This window comes from Neovison vison, chromosome 1 (assembly GCF_020171115.1).
Source record: "Neovison vison isolate M4711 chromosome 1, ASM_NN_V1, whole genome shotgun sequence".
Taxonomy (NCBI): domain Eukaryota; kingdom Metazoa; phylum Chordata; class Mammalia; order Carnivora; family Mustelidae; genus Neogale; species Neogale vison.
In genome coordinates this window covers 82205764-82226825 of record NC_058091.1, presented here as the reverse complement: position 1 = coordinate 82226825, position 21062 = coordinate 82205764, and the positions used below count along the sequence as shown (strand labels likewise).

The 21062-nt window shown below is 37.6% G+C and overlaps 1 protein-coding gene across 1 annotated transcript in view; it reads left to right on the top strand.

Moving 5' to 3' along the window:
• Nucleotides 1–17599, top strand: part of NUS1 (NUS1 dehydrodolichyl diphosphate synthase subunit) — a 28928-nt gene extending 11329 nt beyond the window's left edge. The window contains exons 2-5 of the mRNA XM_044249971.1: nucleotides 3223–3348; nucleotides 4289–4438; nucleotides 10826–10925; nucleotides 14781–17599. Of these exons, the coding sequence (XP_044105906.1) occupies nucleotides 3223–3348; nucleotides 4289–4438; nucleotides 10826–10925; nucleotides 14781–14871 (467 nt within the window). The 3' untranslated portion in view covers nucleotides 14872–17599. The remainder of the gene's footprint in view (nucleotides 1–3222; nucleotides 3349–4288; nucleotides 4439–10825; nucleotides 10926–14780) is intronic.
• Nucleotides 17600–21062: the final 3463 nt, after the last annotated feature.

Sequence of the window (21062 nt, the reverse complement as noted above, 5' to 3'; positions counted from 1 at the left end):
GCAAATTGAATTGGATTGGCACATTGAATTGGTGAGAACTGAAGCATAGATCTTCAGAGTATCAAAGGAAGGGACCAGTGTGGTGAAAATAGACAAAAGCAAGGTTCCTAGTGGTAGCTTACTGTTGAAATGAATAATCTTAGCTCATGTGAGAAATAGATTTAACATTTTAATAAGTTCCATATGTCCTGGCAGGAGTGTTGTGATTTTGCAGTTTTTAAAATTCATATGTCTTCCATAATTTATACCTATGATATAGACCAAAGTGTGGTCTAAATTATCTTTTATTTGCATAAATAATTGGAAATCTTATAACATTACTAAATCTGTATTATATAGTTGTTTTGAAGTATATGCCTTTGTGTCATTCATGTGAATTTTGTTATTTACTCAAAGATGTTCATATCCTACACATCTCTGTTGTTGCATAAGTAGTATTATACTAAACATTGTTTTTCAAATAGCTTCTGATATTAATCACCTGCCTTTAAAAATTTTGGTTGTATTTGGGACTATATTTTTTTTGTTTAATTTCACTCCGGGTATGGATACTACTACACAATGTTTGCATTTATATTTCTTGGCTTTTGATCTTGTGATTGTGGGCTTTTGTAAAGGAGCCACAACCTTAGCCCCTGCTCTCCCCCATGTATGTTTCCTTACCTTTGGAAATCTTACTTCTCATTTCTTGTATGTACCCCTGAAGAATTCTCCTAATTCTTCATGGGCCAGTTGAAACGACATTTACCCTAAACAGGTTTTTTGAAGTCCCCCGGCCAGTCTCTGACCTGTTGTCTTCTTTCAGCAGACGTTTATTTGTTGTCTTCTCTGTGCCAGGCACTGTGCTGGACCCCTTTGAGCAAAACAGTCAAGATCTAGATCTACCCTCATGGTACTTACAGGACCTCTTTTGAATGTCATTTCCTCATGTGTCTTAATCACTTTTTTGGTATCCCCTGCCTAAATATTCTGTCATTAGCTCTCTAAAACTAAGCTTATTCTCCTTCAAACCACTTTTCTGCTAGAATTTCCCCACTTTAAAAAAAAGTTACTATTTTCTGTTCGCTAGGATTAAAGTCATGGAATTTTTGTGTTCACCTCTAATTAAGTCACGCTTTTCCTTGTGTCAGTTCTTCAGGTTATGAGTGGGCTATTAGAATACTCTCCTGCCTGCCTTTCTCTATAGTGTTGTCAGGTTAATTTTCCTGAAGATCTAAATTTCCACCATTACCACATTGCTTTGGAATTGTTGGTTACCTGTTCGGTAGACACCATGAAGTGAAAATTAGGTCTGTCTCCTTTTCTCAGATCCTTTGCTCCAGCAACATTTGTCTGTCTTTTGAATTCAGGCGTTGGGGGTTTTGTTTTGTTTTGTTTTTTTCCCCCTGAAAAACAGTATTCTCATTTTTTTAAGTTTCTCAAGTCAGCGTAGCTCAAGTCTTGCTTATTTTACAAACCCTTTCTTTTAAAATAAAGGAAACTGCTTTTTTATCTTTGAATTGCTGTAACACATACACCACCAAGTTGACATGTGTATACAGCAGATTCTGTGTAATTTTATTTATATTTACAGTGTTCTCTCTCCCAGTTAATCTTTGAAGTGCTTTAAAGTCAAATCTGACTGAGAGTACAGAGTAGGAACACTTTAGATATAAAGTAAAAAACCCACTGGCCATTGGAGAAATGCCCCCTCTGAAAACAGCTAAAAACTTGTCACTTGTTTTTAGAGCTCTCTTTATTAGTTTTATATTAAACATATGTCACATAGTTCTTCATTCCTTTCAGTGACCTAATAGTAATTAAAAGTTTTAACTTTTCTGTGCATGGTTGAAGGATCAAACACACTTTTGTTTTTGTTTTTAAAAATTTTATTTATTTATTTGTTGGAGAGAGATCACAAGTAGGCAGAGAGGCAGACAGAGAGAAAAAGAGGAGGAAGCAGACTCCCTGCTGAGCAGAGAGCCCGATGGGGGACTTGATCCCAGGACCCTGGGATCATGACCTGAGCTGAAGGCAGAGGCTTTAACCCACTGAGCCACCCAGGTGCCCCAAACACAGTTTTATGTAGTGCATTTTCCATGCTTTGTTTTAATTTACTAAATTCTGATTCTGTTACTTTGTGTATTCTTTCTGCTTTTTACATAATTCATACTAGTTCGTCTTATCATTAAAAAAACAAATAAAGGGGCGCCTGTGTGGCTTAGTTGATTAAGCATCTCAGCAGGGATCCTGCTTCTCCCTCTCCCCCTGCCTGACACTGTGCCTACTTGGATCTCTCTCTCTCTGTCAGATAAATAAATAAAATTTTTATTAAAAAAAAAAAAATGAATCAAGGGGCTCCTGGGTGGCGCAGTTGGTTGGGCGTCAGCTCTTGGTTTCAGCTCAGTTTGGGATCTTGGGTGTAGATCAAGCCCACTGGAGCTTCATGCTCCGCTCAGAGCCTGCTTGAGACTCTCTTTCTTTCTTCTCCCTCTAACCCCTCCCCCTGAGTGCGCTCATGCTCTCTCTCTCAAATAAATAAATAAAAATCTTTTAAATTAAGGTAATAGTACTGAATGTACATAGTGGATCTGCAAGGAAAATTCTTTGGACTGGGAATCAGGAAGACAAGGGCTCTCTCCAGATCACTGCTATAGTTTTTAAATTCTAGGACAAGTCTCTAAAGGATTTTGTGTCTCAGTTTCTTAATCTGTAAGTAAAGGTTTAAAGTAAATGAACTCTTAAAATGTCTTTCTCAGGGGTGCCTGGGTGGCTCAGTGGGTTAAGTCTCTGCCTTTCGCTCAGGCCATGATCTCAGGGTCCTGCATCGGGCTCTCTGCTTAGCTGGGAGTCGGCTTCCCCCTTCTCTCTGCCTGCTTCTCTGCCTACTTGTGATCTTTCTCTCTCTCTCTCTCTCTCTCTCAAATAAATAACTAAATAAAATATTTTTTAAAAAAGTAAAATGCTTTTCTCAGTCTAATTTTATCATATTCATACTGACTCCCAAGTAATCACCCTGTCTTTTTTTTTTTTTTTTTTTTTTGTAAATTAGCCTGACTCTAGACTCTTATATTAACAAAATTTTGTTGTGTTTTTCTTTTAGATTCTAGTTAGGTTCAGTCAGTCACTTGTTTCATTTGGGATTTGTCCAATTCTGGGAGCAGTGTTGTTTTCACAACAAACATCCATTAATTGTTGATAAATTAACCTAGTTGGGGTTTACTTGCTTTTTTTCTTTTTAAGGTATTTTCAAAAGAAATAATTCCAGATTGATGGATGAAATTTTAAAACAACAGCAGGAACTTCTGGGCTTAGATTGTTCAAAATACTCACCAGAGTTTGCAAATAGTAATGACAAAGATGATCAAGGTAAGCATGAGTATAAAATTGAGTATCTAATTTACGTAGATATGTTTTGTGTTTCAAGGTAAATTCTGTCACTTTATTGTCACCATCTTTAATCATCATATTTAGACTTTTCTTTCTTCATCTTGTTCAAAGATAATTTTCAGAAAAGGATAAAATTATGATTTTTGTAGATACTAAAAAATAAATACATGTTAAAGATTTCATTTAATTCATAGACCAGGAATCAGGCAGATTTTGTAACCAGTTCAAAAGAGAGTCCAGAGAATGGACATACAGGTCAGAAATACTGAAATGAATATGTAAATGGAGGCAAAACTGGTTTGTCTGTTGGGTTACAGAGAAGATAATTGATCCTCTACTGGACAAGAAAGAATTTGCATGTCAATAGATAAGAATTTGGCATTGCTAGACTTTACTGGACAAAAAAGAATTTTGCATATCAGTAGAAAGAATTACATATCAATAGATAAGATAGAATCCCAGCAATTATAAAATAGGTCCAATAGAATCAGAGTCTGATAAGGTAGACAATACCTATTCCATTGAAACACATTTTTTTCCTTACAGTCTTCATTTTGATCTTCTCTCATGTTATTGCTAATTGTACTGTGATTGTAGATGACATTTTAGGTGAGTGAAGATTGTAAACTAGCCTATAATTCCTGTTTTCTAGAGGATTCATTCAGAGATACAAGGTCTCTGAGCACTCTAAAAGGAAGGCGATATATAAATACATATACACAAATGTGATGTGTGAGTCTTTTTAGAGGAGAGTAAATAGGTATGTTTTGATATTGAATTTGAAGGACCTAAATGATTCTTGTTTACTAGAACAACTGTACTTTTATTTTAGTCTGAACTTAATATTTCTTGAAACAGATTTTGAAATAATGTCTAGAGCAGGATGTTTTATTTAATAACTTTGGTTTTTCTCCTCCAGTTTTAAATTGCCGATCGGCAGTGAAGGTGCTCTCCCCAGAAGATGGAAAAGCAGATATTGTGAGAGCTGCTCAGGAATTTTGCCAATTAGTAGCCCAGCAGCAAAAGAGATCCACAGATTTGGATGTAGACATGTTCGACCGTTTACTTAGTAAGTCATACATACATATATATACACATATATATATATATGTATGTTTTTAGTTTTGTCCCACAAGTGTACAGTATGAAGGAGAACATCTAGGTTCCACTTTCATGATAACACCTGATTTTGTTGTTTTTACACTTGCGATGTTTCTGAAATTTTAAAGACCCACATGTGAAAATGGTTTTGAGATATGAAATTTGTAGTCAACCCACTTGCATGAGGACTAACTGGTAAGGAGAGGATATGAGAGGATTTTGGGGGGCAGTGATGAATATTCTTGAATACGTTGTCACCAGCCTTCTTCTGGGATATTTTCCAGTACCAACAGTGGTTCTCTAGTTCTTCAGACACCACAGGAGTGTCTAGCAATTCAGTTCACTTCTGATGCTAACCACCTGGAGTCCGTGTTTGATTCTCCGGGTTTAAAGGCTCAGTCACACAAGACTGTCCCCACTTCAGATGCCAGTTACAGTTCTCAGCCACCTGGACTGGCTACCTGATCAACTGCTTATAAATGGGGGGTTCCCATGATTGTCGCCTAAGGTTTGCTAGTTTGTTAGAGTGGCTCACAGAACTTAGGTGGGACCTTCACTTCTGTTTACCTGTTGATTATAAAGGCTACAACTCAGGAGCAGCCCAGTGTAAGAGTCTAGGACAAGGTCTTGGCAGGGGAGGGTGCAGTCATTTTCTGTGCCTTCTCTGGGTGAATCACCCTCTCAGCACCTCATTGTGTTCACCAACCTGGAAGCTTTAAGAACCCTGTCTTTTAGGGGTTTTTAATGGTGGTTTATTTATGTTAGCATGATTAATTAAATCAGTGCCTCTTTGGATTTAAACTCTGTCTCCTGCCTCTCTTCCCCTCCATACCTGGAGGTTGGAAGGGAAGACGGAAAGTTTCAGCCTTCTAATCACATGATTGGTTTCTTTGGCATCTAGCTCCCTTCCTAAAGTTATCTAGAGGTCTAGAGGCTCACCAAGAGTCATAATTAACATAAACTCAGGTATGGTGGAAGGATGCTTATTATAAATAACAAAAAATACTCCTCTCCTATCATTCAGGAAATTGCAAGGATTTTAGGAGCTCTGTGCCAAGAACCTTGACAGAGACCAAGTATATATACTTTATTATATTATAATATCACACTCTTCTCGCTGTGTCTTTTTAGTTTGACCTATCTGATAAGTTTGAATTTAACAGCTCTTTAGGAGGCATTCCAAAGAATATAATCTTATCATAAATCATCGCTCTATTTTTAGGACTTTCTATTACATGATACCAAATATACTTACTATATTTGTCATGTTGTACCAAGTATAACATTATACTTTTTTTTTCCCTGTAACTATTTATAAAAAAAGCCTTTAATTTGCTAATTCTCTTTAGAGCCCCCTGGGAACTTTTTACATTAACTTTATGGTTCTTCTGCTTACTGGCATTATCCTTGATCCTTTTGAATAAAGGCAGCGCTTCTAACAAGTTCATGTCCGTTGATAGCGTCTCTAGCCATACAATTGCAGACATACTTTTTTTTGTTCATTCACATAGAGTTTCCACTTAACCTTACTCATTAATCATGCGTTTTCTGTCTAACTCAGTCATTTGTTTGACTCTGCATTCTTGTTTCTTCTACTTTGACACATGTTCATCCCAGTGCATAGTCGCTCTCTGGCCACGTGGCCTCACTAAGTCCCAACTTACATTGACTACTCACCTCTTCCCCGACTCTCCTGTTCTTTTCTCATTGCCTGTTGTATTCAGTATTCAAGCTGAGTGAACAGACTTAAAGTAGACTGTTGCAGGAGCTCAGTGTAGGTTACTGGAGAGTTGACTGTTTCCTGGATTCTGTAAGGCCTCAGCCAGAGAGTAATTCATGAGGGTATCCTGAAAGTGATGCAGGGACCAAAGGTAGCCTATGGAGAAGTGCTGAAGTGTTGAGCCCAGGTGCTATCTTCAGGGTAGTAAACCCACAAGTGAAAATGTACACAATCCATACGTTAACTTACTGATCAGACGGAAGCAAACCCCCTGAATACAGTCACCCCCAAAAGTTCTCTTGTGACTGCAGTTAATCACCATTCCTACTCCCACGCAAGGCAACTGCGTATCTGCTTTTTGACTATACTTTTGTCTTTTCTATAAGTTATATATAAATGGAATCATATATAGTCTTTAATGTCTTGCTTTGTTTCCTTGGCATATTATTAAGGTTCATCCATGTTGCATGTATTAATAGCTCATTACTTTTTGTTGAACAGTTTTCAGTTGTATGGATGTATATTTTGTTGATTCATTCATCAGTTGATGTGCATTAGGTTTGTTTGCATGCTGCTGCTGTGACCATTCACATACAGTCTCAGTGCAGACATGTTGTCCTTTCCTTGGTACATAGCTAATAGTGGAATTGCTGGATTGCGTGATGAATCAGTGTTTAAGAAACTGCCAAACTATTTTCCAAAGAAGCTATACTGATTTTTATATTCCACCAACAATGTAGAAGAGTCTAGATTCTTCACAGCCTCGCCAAGGCTTAGTATTGTGTGTGTGTGTGTGTGTGTGTTTAATTTTCACTGTTCTGGTGGGTGTGTAGTATCTTATTATGGTTTTAGTTCACATTTTCCTAATGACTACTGACATTGAGCTTTTTTCATGTGCTTATTTGTCATCTGTATCTTCTTGGTGAAGAATCTATTCAAAACATTCTGCCTGTCTTTAATGGGTAGTTTGTCTTGTTACTGAGTTTTCAGAAATCTGTGTATTTTGGGTGCATATCTTTTTTCAATCGTAAGGTATGATTTATGAATGAATACTTTCTCACAATCCATGGCTTTTTTTTCTTAACAATTTCTTTTAAAGTGTTTACTCTTTAAGAAGTCCAGTTTATCATTTTTTTCTTTCTGTGAATCACACATTTGGTGTCATATTTAAGAAATCTTTGCCTAACTCTTAATCTTAGGAAGCAAACTGAGGGTTGCTGGAGTGGAGGAGGGTGGGAAGGATGGGGATGGACATTGGGGAGGGTATGTGTTGTGGTGAGCACCGTGTATTGTGTAAGACTGATGAATCACAGACCTGTACCCCTGAAACAAATAATACATTATATGTTAATAATAATAAAATATTTTTAAAAAGAGAAATCTTGGGTGCCTGGGTGGCTCAGCGGTTAAGCGACTGCCTTCAGCTCAGATCATGATCCTGGAGTCCTGGGATCGAGTCCCACATCCGGCTCCCTGCTCCATGGAGAGTCTGCTCTGACCCTCTGACCCTGATCCTCTCACCTCTTGTGCTCTCTCTCATTCTCTCTTTTTCAAATAAATAAAATCTTTTTTTTTTTTTTAAGATTTTATTTATTTATTTGACAGAGAGAGATCACAAGTAGACAGAGAGGCAGGCAGAGAGAGAGGAAGGGAAGCAGACCCCCTGCTGAGCAGAGAGCCCGACGCGGGACTCGATCCCAGGACCTGAGATCATGACCCGAGCGGCTTAACCCACTGAGCCACCCAGGCGCCCTAAATAAAATCTTTTAAAAATAAAAATAAATAAATAAAATAAATAATAAAAAGAGAAATCTTTGCCTAACCCAGAGTCACAGTTCTTGTTTTCTAGATTTTTATCACTTTGGCTGTTAATGTTTAAATCTATAATCCATTTCGACCTAATTTTTGTGAATGGTGTGGGATAAACAAAATCAGTTGTTCTTTTTCCACCATTTTACCACCATTTTTTTCTCCTTGAATTACTCTGACTCCTCTCTTGAAACTCCGTTTACCATAAATCCTTGAATTTATTTCTGTACTTCTTATTCTGTTCCATTGTTCTATATTGTCTGTCCTTCAAATACCACATTGTCTTGATGACTGTAGCATCTGCTGTGGTAAACTGTGAAATCATGTAGGGTAAGTCTTTCAACTTTGATTTTCTTTTTCAAAGTTAAACAACTTTGGCTACACTCAGGGCCCTTTCATTTTCATGTAAGTTTTAGAATAGGTTTGTCAGTTTCACAGAGACACCCTGTTTTCATAGGGATTGAGTTGAATCTCGCTCAGTTAGGGGAGAATTGCCATCTTAACAATATTGAACGTTCCAATCCATGAACATGGCATATCTCTCCACTTATTTGGGTCCTAATTTTTCTTTTAACAATGTTTTGTAATTTCGGGATTTGGGTTTGTGCTTATTTTGTTAATTTTATTCCCAAGTATTCTTTTGGTTGCTATTATTAATGGGATTGTTTTCTCGATTTGTTTTTGGATTGTTTTTTGGTAATATGTGGAAATATAGTTGCTTTTTAAATATTGATTTTGTATCTTGCCACCTTACTAAAATTCATTTAATAGTTCTGGTAGTTCATTTTTCAGAGTCTTAAGATTTTTTAAGCACAAGATGATGTTGTGTATATATAAAGATGCCAACTGCTATCTGTGCTCAAATTTTCTATTTTTTATTTTATTTTTTAGTCTGACTGCCTGTGTCTGTCTAGTTTTATGTGTCAGACTATGATATGCCCACTGGTTGTGCTCAAACACCTTAAGTTTATAAGGCTTCCCTGATCTCTGTGTGATGTAAGAGTGCATTCAGAGTTGCCACAGTTCTCAAGTCTTCTTGGCTGTTTGTTTTCACTGGCTTTCTTGATGCCCTCTTCCCCTGCCCTCTTTCCTCCTTTGCATGTATGCAGTTTCCTGATCAGCTGTGGGTGTGTGGAGAGCTTATCTGAGCCCTTGTTTCTGGGATCTTCCTGGTAAATTTCTTTCTTTTTTTTTTTTTAAGATTTTATTTATTTATTTGACAGAAATCACAAGTAGACTGAGAGGCAGGCAGAGAGAGAGAGGGAAGCAGGCTCCCTGCTGAGCAGAGAGCCCGATGCGGGACTTGATCCCAGGACCCTGAGATCATGACCTGAGCCGAAGGCAGTGGCTTAACCCACTAAGCCACCCAGGCGCCCCTTCCTGGTAAATTTCTGACCATTATACTGTTTGCCCCCATTGGGGCTACAACATCAGGCCAGCAGGCTGTGGCTTTTCCTCATTTGTTCACTTCTGAGTTTTCCACCTACAGCTGGCAAAACCCTAGGTTTTCATCATCATCCCTCCCACCCCCTCCAAACTCCAGTTCCAAACTGAGTGTATACCTTTTGTCTACAAGCACCAAATCTGCTAGTTTTACTCTGAGCCCCATGCTGGTAAAAATGTGGTGCTCGCCATTTGACTGAGGGTAGAGGCATGGGGAGTTAGGACCGTTCCCAGGCAGGAGACAAAGACCCTTACCACTGCTCGTACCTGATGCTCTGGCTCGTGTGTTTTGTTTTCTTTTCTTGTTATTAAAAGAATAATTGTCTGCTTCTGGACAGTACCCAGTCCCCTTAAATGTTTGGCTTTGTCCAGTTTTATATGTGTTTTTTATGGGGGAGGATTCATCGCCTTTACACTACCATTCGTGAGAAGTTCCTTCTTGCCATTTTTTATTTAATTTGGGTTTTTTTTAAAACTAAAGAGAATTTGCTTTTTACCAGGTCGAGGAATAGATATTCTTCTTAGTCCACTTACTTTACTAATATGGACTTGAAAGAAACTTCCTTACGGAAATAATTCTTTATTACTGCCGGATGAGCCTGTCTTATCTACTCTCCTCACTTAACAGATGAAACAGCTAAGCTCTGGGGTGGTTATGGGACCAAAAGTTAGTGGCAAAACTGAAGTTATTCGAAACTGGTAGAGCCTGGGTCTCTTGGATTATATCTTTTCTACCAGTGACTACTTTAATTTTTTAAGCACTTGTGCTATCCTTATCCCCTCTTTTTCTCAAACCGGGTCTTATATGGAAACCGGGTTGTGAGACCAAGTGGCCATGCCTTTGTTGAGGCAGGTGTATAGTGTTTTCCCTCCCCAGGGCAGGGGCTCTGGAAAAAACATTTATGCTGGATATCTGGGAGCTGATCTTTGTGGGTCCTTAGCTATAAAATGGGAATAGGGGAAGGAAGGATAGTAGTTACTTTTATAGTTCCTTTTCATATCTGAAGTTATGTGAGTCTATGAACTTACATGATTCTATAAGCATTTGTGCCCCCAAAACAGTGTGGTTCCCAGAATGCCAGGAGAACTCTTATGTTGAAAGATGGATGGGATTTGGGGGCTACCTGTAGGGTTTAGAATGGGAGTGGGGTTACCCCTTCTTATCAGGTAATCAGTTCAGTTAAATGGTCTTTAGAGAAAACTTTGACATATGGAAATAGCATAGTTATTAAAGTATATGTTGGGCAGTGTGGTGGGGATTGGATAAACCCTCTAAAGGAAACACCGTCAGAGCATAAAAAGCCAATTTGATTAACAGATTTTGCCTTCAGTCATTTTATTTGTAAGCAATGCATGTTAAATTCCTGTTTATTTCTTTTTAAGGTTCAACTGGTTTTCCTGATCCTGATTTAGTATTGAAGTTTGGTCCTGTGGACAGCACGTTAGGCTTTCTTCCCTGGCACATCAGATTGACTGAGATTATGTAAGTAATTAAAATGTGCTGACTTTGGTTCAATCCAGCAAGTGTTTCTCGAGCCTAGCACTGTACTAGGTATCGTGATAATTCCCAGAGACAGTACTGCTCCTTTCCCTCAGGTATCTCACGGTATCAGTGGTAAGATAAAGACATATGTAGAGGACTCAGACACAACAGAGTATGTTTGTGTAAGTATTTGGTACTGATATACATTGTCATGAGAAACTAGGAGGGAGAGATACCTCTGTGGGCCAGAGTTGTTGGTTTTATAAAAAAAAAGATGTAACTTGCTCTGGGGTATGTATGTAAAATGGATAGCATTTCTATAATTAGAAAAAAGGGTGAGAAGTGTAGCGGATGATGGTAGGAAAAAGTAGAAAACCTGGCAGGTGAGCAATGAACATCTTATTTTCAAGAAATAGGGAACTGGCTGTACCAGAATGGAGACTTAGCACTATAGCATTAGATGGTAGAATAATTGATCCTTGAACAATGTGAGTGTTATGGGGGCCCCCATATGCAGTCAAAAATCTGCATGTAACTTGACCCCCTAAAAACTTAACTATTAATAGCCTACTTTTGACTGGAAGCCCAACTGAATAACACCAATTAACACAATTATTGTGTTCTTACAATAAAGTTAGCTAGAGAAAAGAAAATGTTTTTTAAATTATAGGGAAGAGAAAATAAATTAATAGTACTGTACTGCATTTATCAAAAAATACCTTTGTGTGGGACACCTGGGTGGCTCAGTTGGTTAAGCAGCTGCCTTCGGCTCAGGTCATGATCCCAGCGTCCTGGGATCGAGTCCCACATCGGGCTCCTTGCTCGGCAGGGAGCCTGCTTCTCCCTCTGCCTCTGCCTGCCTCTCTGCCTGTGCTCGCTCTCTCTCCCTCTCTCTCTGATAAATAAAAAACAAACAAACAAACAAAACCTTTGTGTAAGTGGACTTGTGCAGTTTAAACCCATGTTGGTCAGGGGTCACCTCTGTAAGGTGTAAACACATAATTTGGGGGTATCATTGCTAGGAAGGCTTTAAATACCAGCACAAAGAATATGTATAACAGTTTTGACAGGAAGTAGGAAGCCACTGAGTCTGTGGATAGCATGAAGTGTCTGATTTTAAAAGATTTGTTTGGCACTGTGTACTAGAGTAGATTCAATCTGGGAAAGGATGAGGTAGAGAGATGAGTGGAAGTCCATAACTATGATTTAGGAGATCATACAGTGATGAGAATGAAATTGCTTGTTTAGAAGAGAGTTGGCCAAACTTTTTGTATAAAGGACTAGGTGGTAAATATTTCAGGTAAGTATGTGGGCCATACAGTCTCGAGCTATTCCTCTCTGTTGCAGCTGCTCAACATTCGTAGTGTAGCTAAGCAGCCATGGATAGTACATAAACAAATATGTGTGACTTTCAAAGCAAAACAGTATTCACAAAAACAGGTGGCAGGCTCTTGGGCTACATTTGCTCACCCCTGATTTGATTTATTTTGTTTTAAAGATTTTATTTATTTATTTGACAGAAAATGCCAGTGCACAACAGAGGGAGCAGCACAGGGAGAGGGAGAAGCAGACTCCCCACTTAATAGACTAGAAAGTCAAGGGAACATTGATTTTTGAAGAGAAAATGTTGAATTCAAGGATAAGTTGATTTTGAGGCTATAGACTATTTAGTGGAAGCACTTAGGAGAGCAGATGAAGATGTAGAATTGGTCCATGGATGAGAACTCAAGGCAAAAAAAGGGTATTTGAAGACTGACAGTACCTAGGAAGTAGTAGTAGTTGAACCAGTGAGAATAAAGGAACTTTCTCAGGTGTATATAGAAGAGCACAGTATGGAGGGATCTTTTGGTCTATTAAGAAATGCTTCAAGTTCAGGGGCAGGACAAGGAAATGGTTTGTGGACCCAGAAGGCAGAAAAGAACGCATAGCATGCCAGGCAGAAAGAGCTATAGACCATGTGGTCCTACCTCCTTATTTTATAGGTGAGGAGAAGGGGGAAGAGACATTGCTATTATTATTGCTTGTAATAAAGTGGAATTAGAACCTACATCTCCAAACTCTGGGTTTCCTTGTGATAGGTGTCTATTTCTCTTATTTCTTTTTCTGAGTTTGGGTTTTCTGAGTTTGATTTCAGGTACCTTTGGGTTGGGCTTCAAGAAAGCTAGCAGTGATTTCTTGTGAAGTTGAGCATGGTTTGGAGGGAAGCGTGTGTTGTAGAACAGATATATCTCCTTTCGAATCTTAGCAATGCAATTCAGTAACATGACTTTGGATAGTTGTGTAAGCTTCTCTGTATTTGTCAAATGGGTATTTTAATAAGAAGTTGAGGATTTAAGTCTGATAATGGATATCAGATACCTAACACGTAACAAACTTTCTCATGGATTTTTGTACATATTTCTGTCTTAGCTCTGTGTCACATTATATTGAGGTCTGCTGCCCATCCGACTGGAAGCACTGTTATGTCTTAATGTCTTAATTATAATATGGAGAAGGGGATGGAGGAGAATGGCAAGGCCACTTTGGAGGCACTGAGGGGTAGTGGCGCTGAGAGCTTTTTGAGGAATGAAAGGAGAGGAAGCCATTGATAGGATAAAAGAGAAAGACTGAGGAAAGTGGGTTGTTTGAAGAGGATGTCTGAAGGATGCTTCAGCAAGAGGAGGGTCGCTGACTTTGTCCTTTGAGGAAATCTTGTGAGCTTATTTCTGAAGTACAGTGAATAAGATAAAAGTTTGAGGGCAGAGATTATTAAGAGATAAGGAAATGGAGGGAAAGGAGACATCTCTCAGAATTTTGGGCAGTTAAAGGAAGGGACAAGATTGTAAGTCGATTGTATTTCAGTAAAGCCAGGGAAGGGAAAAGGAAGGATGAAGAAAGCATAGCTATGAGCACCACTCGGTCAGGCCAGCAGTTCGTTCATGGTAGTTTGCCCAATGGTGCATGTGACTGGAACTCTGTGGCTTGTAATCTGACCTGGTGTTTGGCTCTGGTACAGTTTGGAATTTCCAAAGCCTCACAATAAAGCTGTATAAATTAGAGAATTGTTTATGTTAATTATTGAAAATTATATTAAGTATTTAAAATACTTAAAGGGGAACCCTCTGGCTGTATGTTCAGTCTGCCTTTAAAGTGTTTGCCTTTACAGTACACTCTAATTACCTCCTTGAGCAATTAGAAATGGTAGAGATAAAAACTTACTGGTTGCTCACCGCATGGTTTTAACATACAGTCATAGAAGGATTTGTGCTGTTCTGCCAGTGTTAATCCTGGCTTTCATAAACTGTTCAAGTAGTACTGGCTATACTCTTAACAGAAAGGAGTTCTTTTTCTTTTTTTTTAAGATTTTATTTATGTATTTGTTTATTTGAGAAAGAGAATGAAAGAGAGAGAGCGCGTGCAAGCTTGCATGAGCAGGGGGAGGGGCAGAGAGAGAAGCAGACTCCCTGCTGAGCTCAGTGTGGGGCTCAGTGCAGGGCTTGATCTCAGTACCCCAGGATCATGACCTGAGCCACTACCCTGCTTCAGGAAGGAGTTCTTAAAGTGAATTTGAATGAGATTCTTTATAAATAGGTCTCCAGTTTTACATTAATTTAGACTTAGGCTTTACTATACGTTCTGAATCACTATCTCAAAATACAAGTTGCTCTTCTTATGGAAAGAAGGAGAGAAAGTTTTTTACTTGGACTGTTTCACAGTGAGTTTAGCAGTCATTTAGTAGAAAAGGTTTGACATACCCTACACTTAGAATTTACTTTCTTCTGTCCTTAACTTCCTTTGGGTCATTATCCTTCTGGTTCCCCCTCCAAATTACAGTGTATCATTTAATTGCTTTTTTCCCCTGTGCTTTCTTTTCAGCTCTTTGCCTTCCCATCTGAACATCAGTTATGAGGACTTTTTCTCTGCCCTTCGTCAATATGCAGCCTGTGAACAGCGTCTGGGAAAGTAGTGATCCCTGGCTGTGTAATTTGATTTCAGGCTTTTGGAGAAAAGGACCCAAGTGACTCTGATGTTTACAAAGCACCTATGAAACCCTGTACACACCTAGTTCATAATCCTCATAATTTATCAACAAACACAAAAAAGTGTCTTACTTGAGAGTAAGAGTATGTGTGTGAGTGTGAGTGCGTGTGTGTGTGTGTGTGTGTGTGTGTGTAAATAAATTTATAAATGGGGGAAGTATTGGAGAAGGAAAGACGTAGACCTGCAGTTTGAGCAAATAGCCGCAGTGTTTTAGGAGCTGAAATTTCAGATTTAAAGGTTTCAGCCTCCACTACTTCCCCATTTTTGTGGGGAGCAGAGGGGGTGACTAAAGCTATTTGGTTGTTGTGTTGAGGGGAGGGGAATAATTTTTGTTCAGTCTTTCCTAGTGACCAAACTTAATTTTTAAGAATAATATATTGACTTATTAAATGGAACTGTTTTGAGCTTGACGAATCTCCAGAAGAGTGGAGTTGTGTGTTGGTCACGTGTTAAAAGCGCTTGCTCAGCTTTGGAGCAGAGGGCGTACCTACTTCAGCTATCCGTCCATCTTCATCTCATTGTAGTTGAACAGTGTGACTTCTGAGGGTTGCTCTGGTGTCTGTGTTCTGGGTTGTGAAGATCATCTGAAAAAGAACTCTCACTACATTGAAATGCAAAATTTTAAAAATCTATACACTGTATTAGAAAGTCAAAAATTGAAAAAGTTATAATCTTAAAAGTAAAGTTGGAAAATTTCCTAAAATAGGGAAGAAAGTAATTTCCTTTTTCATTTGGTGGGCAGTGTGTGCCCAAAGTTGGTTTAAAAAATATTTCCATTAACTATTTTTATTTAAAATAAGCATTTGAGGGAAGTTATCAAGGCAGCTCTTTTCTTCAAAAGTAGTAACCTGTTCCTCTTTGGAATAGCACATTTCGGGCCGTGTTAGTACCCAGGATTTTTACTCATTTTACTCTAAATCCTGATGGTGACTTTGCCTAAAAGAACTTTAAGTAAGATTGAGGTCTGTGTAGGTAATAAAAGATTACCAAAGTCCACAAAAGTAATTTAAATTAATTTTACATGTTCTCTTTCATGACAGAGAATAGCACTGATTCTGTTATTTTTTAAATGAATAAGTGATTTTTTGATAGGTGTTTAGTATTTCTTCCCTCACTGCTGATCCTTGGACAGAAACCAGTCTTTTTATTTGATGGACTATTTTCAGTAAAATCTTAAGTGTACAATAGTTGTCTAAAACTGTACGTTTGGAATGGAGCAGCTTAAATACTAGGTCTCAGAAGTCTGAAAAATAGCAAAGAAGACTGGGTTTGGAAAGCAAGATCTGAAGTTGCTTGTCATATTCTGAAGCTATGAAGAATAATTGTTTCCACTTTGGATTACAAAACCCCATTTATGATTTTAAAAATTATACTTGAAATAAAATGATTAAACTAAATTTTGGTCCAGTGACATTACTTTGCACTTCATAGTCCTTTGTACATTATAAGACTTTTTTTTTAAGTCTTAATTTATTGCTGAAAGTTTTTATGTGAAACTGTAGCCTGTCTCTGAACTTTACTAGACAATTTCTGATTTCTGTCCCACTGTACTGTGATCCATGTTCTATTGAGGCTTTTTTGCCTTAGTTTGAGACTGAATTTATGTTTTTTATAAACACGATAGGTGTCTTTTGTAAACATTCTGGAAAATGTATGGCTTTAATGAATTAAATTTAATGGGCCTGATTGAAGGGAAGAGATTGATTTGTTAAAATGAAGTTAGTTAAAAAAAAAAAAAAAATTACCCACTGGGATATAGCCCAAGCTGCTAAAAGTTTAATGGTTGAGTCTTTGTACTTTCCTCTTTCCGTTTCATAACAGTGTAGTATTTAGTATTACACATCACAATGAACCTATAATCTGTTACCTGAGTCTATTCTAGTCCTAGGAAGAGACCCTTAAAATAAGTTGCTAAAGATTCTGAATTCAGATAACAGGCATTCCAGATCCTTCTCCTCAGGAGTTTAATATCAGTTTCCACAACTTGAATGGCGTTGGTCATTCTGTAATTCCTGCCAAGATCATTACAAGTTATGTATCATCAGGGCTCCCTTTGCACTCCCAAGAAGAACTGATAACCTTAAAGAAAACTGTTGTTTGTCTTTGTGTGTACTCAAGGTTTTTGTCTTTACATTGTTTCTTCTTGACACTCCCCACAATGGAAAAATCACATTAAACCGACTTTAAGGATGGCAGCTTGGAGCATAGCAAAAACGTGGAGTGTTTGAATTCCATTCCCAATTCTGGTTGTATTTTGTATCTTAAACCTGATTACTGTTATAACAAAGTTTGAAAGCTGCTTTTGATGTGAATAGCAAAATTCTGGCATATTGGGGCTAAGGCTTAAGAATACCTATCTCTGAGAGGAAGGTGTTACAATGTTAATGAACAGTGCCAAATAACACTGTGCGTATCTACAATTTAATCTTTGAATGTATGTTACTTGATTAGCTCCCTCCTCCTGTGTGATGGTACCATGCATTGAGTCAAATCCTTGTGGTGTTTTGTATGACTGTAGACTTTGGCAACATGTAAATAATGTGTAAAGCAAGTTTTTATGATTGAGGAATCAAATTTATTGAATTTTATTATTGAAAGTTGAAACTTAACATGTATGAACAAAAACAATAAAAGAATATACTCTTTTCATGGACTATAGTAGTATGTGAATGCTACATTTATTCTAAACATTTAGGGCCTGCAGAAATTTACTGAGAAACTCATGACTAGATAGCAATACCTTTTTTTTTTTTTGGATGGTACGTTCTTGATTGAACTGTATTCTCAGGTTAAACATTTTTTACCAGATTAAACATTTGCAGCCTTAATGGTATTTGCTTCTTGCTAGATAACAGCAAGATAAAATTCAGCTTTGCCATTGTTAGAGTTCTCAAAATTCCAGAATAATTAAAATCTAAATTGATTTTTATTGACTATGGAATGCCAAATTAAAAACATATATGTGTATTCTTTTAAGAAATTTGACAGTCCTTGTTAAGCTAGAAAATAGAACGGTAAGAACTCTGATTTGTCTTGCTTTGCATAGAATATTCACTTGACTTCTAATGCATAATTTTTATCTGTAATCGGGATTTTCAAAGAGTACATTTTAACTTTGATTAATAGGAAATGCATTTAACAAAAATTAGGAGGAGTTCAGTATAGTTTGAAATAAAACCCAGGAAACAAGATTAATGTCCAGTTGTCCAAGAATCCTACTCGATAGGCCATAAACTGATAAAATTGATGAGAAAAGGGAGTACAAAAAATTTTCATATGGTTTTAGAAATACACACTAATTGTAGAAAAATAGAAAATTCAGAAAAGCAAAAATAAAGGAAAATAATCTCTAATGCCATCACTCATTGGTTACATTTTTGGTGACAATCCTAGAAATTTTTTGTACTTATATTTGAAAAAAAATGAATTCTACTGTAAGAGGCTTAATAAAGAGATTCTTTTTAAGCCACAAACTATAAACTGAGAGTCTTGCCTTCTGTTTTGTATTTCATTATTGTGTCTGGAAATAAACAGTCACATGAGCACATGAAAAAATGTTTGGAAGAAATTAAAGTCATATTCAGTTACCCTTAATTAGTATTTAGCCTTGGTCTAAGTTCTTGTTTACACTCCTCTTTTTTACCCTCCATTTGCTTATAGAGATTCGGGACCTAAAAATAAATTTTAGCATCCAGATTCATACATCCTGATGAATGCAAAAAATAAAAATTAGATATACTCCCAGATCAGACTATTTGGGTTATCTGCCACTGACCATGTTTATACTTTGCCATCAGTAATAGTAACAATTTAAGTTGATTTAATGAGGACAAGGAAAAAAAGACATTTGGCTCAAAGAATTTGGAAAGCCTGAGCTAATGAAAAGATCTGAATGTCGGTTAGTCATTAACAACATAGTTACACTTGTATAGAGTATCTGATATTTCCATTCTGAAGTTAACTTCAACTGCTACATCCTATGGATTTGGATTGATGCCCCCCTCCTTTTTTAATGTGTATTTTGCAGTATTATTCCTCAGTAACTGTTAACGCATAACTGCCTTAGATTTCTTACTTTTACAAAATGAAGTGGAGAAATAAATAGGGGTAATAATAATCAACTGTTTTCACCAGAGAGGGACCAATATTTTAATTAGATTTCAGATAATTAGAAAATGGGATGTAAGAAAAACCTGGAAGTTACCTAACTGGAGATGTTTGACAGCATTGTCCAGTGCTGAGTTCTCAGCTGGAGTGATTACACCCCCCGGGGAACATCTGACAACACCTGGAGACATTTTTGTTTGTCACGAGTCAGGGAATACTAGTATCAAGTGGAAAGAGGCCAAGCTAGGGGTGGTGATGGATGGTGTCCAAAATATGCTATAGCACAATTTTAAATAATTTGAGTTTGTTTAGATTTGAATATATAGATGAAATAAATGCTCACTTTTATATACATAGTTTCATTATGTGAAATATATAAACTTTTTTCTACTCATGAGTTCTAGTCATTATTTTCACATTTTCTCTTGACGTTTTGAGACACCAGTTTTCTAAAGCATGCCAGCTTGTTGTCTAAGCTTAATTGAAAGAAAGCAGTGTTTTCGGAAAATGGTAAAAGTTTTACCCATATATGATGTTATAAGAAATCCCATGCTTCAGATCACCCACTGTATAAACATCAAGGTAGCAATTTCTTCCCTTCATCCTGCAGGTAGTGATTTCCACATTACAACCACTTATACTGTTCCAAAAAATGCTTGTACTATATCCTATGCTTGTTTTTGAGATCATATTCCCAAGAATAATGACTAAACATTGTTAATTTTTTTTAATTTTTCACCCTTTCTAGTATTCTGAAAGTAATAGTGAAGTGGCTTCAGTCTAATGTGATTTTCTTAAATATTACCTGTGATTCAAATACGTAATTAGAGTGCTTCTCACAAAGAGATTTTGGTTGGCCTGGAGAAAGATGTCTTTTCTGAGGGATAATTACAGAGAACTAAACCTGCTGACATGGGATAGATATGTGTCTGTGAAACAGTCCTGACAAGTCTGTCACTTTCTTCAGAGTTTGAGATGCAACACCAAATATAAAGCATTCAGGAGATTAACAGGAATGCACAAAACATCCCCAGGCAAATGATTTCATTAAATATTAATTTATGAGTTCCTTGGAAGCAGAAACTCATCTATCCATAAATATGCAGAATACCTAATTTCTTGCAAAATCAGACCCTATCAGCTGTACTCTGAGGTCCTCAGCTTATCAGATGGGTAAGGCCAGCCACGATGCTCACAGCATATCAACTGGTGATACTTCTAATTAATTTAAAAGAAAACCCTGACTTTTCTGATGCTACTCCTGGGGACCCAGGAAAAGAAAAGCGCAGTTAACCAAAGGAGCATGTGTGTTTTGGAATGTGAGGTTTTTTTTTTTTAAAGATTTTATTTTATTTATTTGAGAGAGAGAGACAGTGAGAGAGAGCATGAGCGAGGAGAAGGTCAGAGAGCGAAGCAGACTCCCCATGGAGCTGGGAGCCTGATGTGGGACTCGATCCCGGGACTCCAGGATCACGCCCTGAGCCGGAGGCAGTCGTCCAACCAACTGCGCCACCCAGGCGTCCCTGGAATGTGAGTTTTGTCACTATAAGAAGAAACAGGTAATGCACATAAACTGGCACTACTACTTGATTCCTGAACTGATGATTATATCCAAGAATTCTCTGTATTTTTGTGACCTAGCAGGTTGTCCCAAAAGATGGACCTAAAATTTTGTAGGTAGGCCTAGCATGGGGAGGGCTTCTGCAATCTAGGTGTCAACATCACTCCTTTTTCCCTCAAAATCTCCTTCTTCACCCCATGTGAAGAAAAGACATTTCTTGTCCAGTTCACAACTAATACCCACGCTGTGTCTCTGATACCATCTTTTCCTCTCTTTGGGACTTTTTTACTTTTCCTTCTCATTTCCAGTCTCTGCTAAACACAGGGGATTCTCGTCCTGAGTTCCAAATGCGCCGAGCTTTTCCAATCCCTCAAGTTATGGCCACTCTCCAACCTCTACTGCTTACCCTCTTGAGAGCCGGTGACTGCGCATCTCCTTACTTCCTTGGA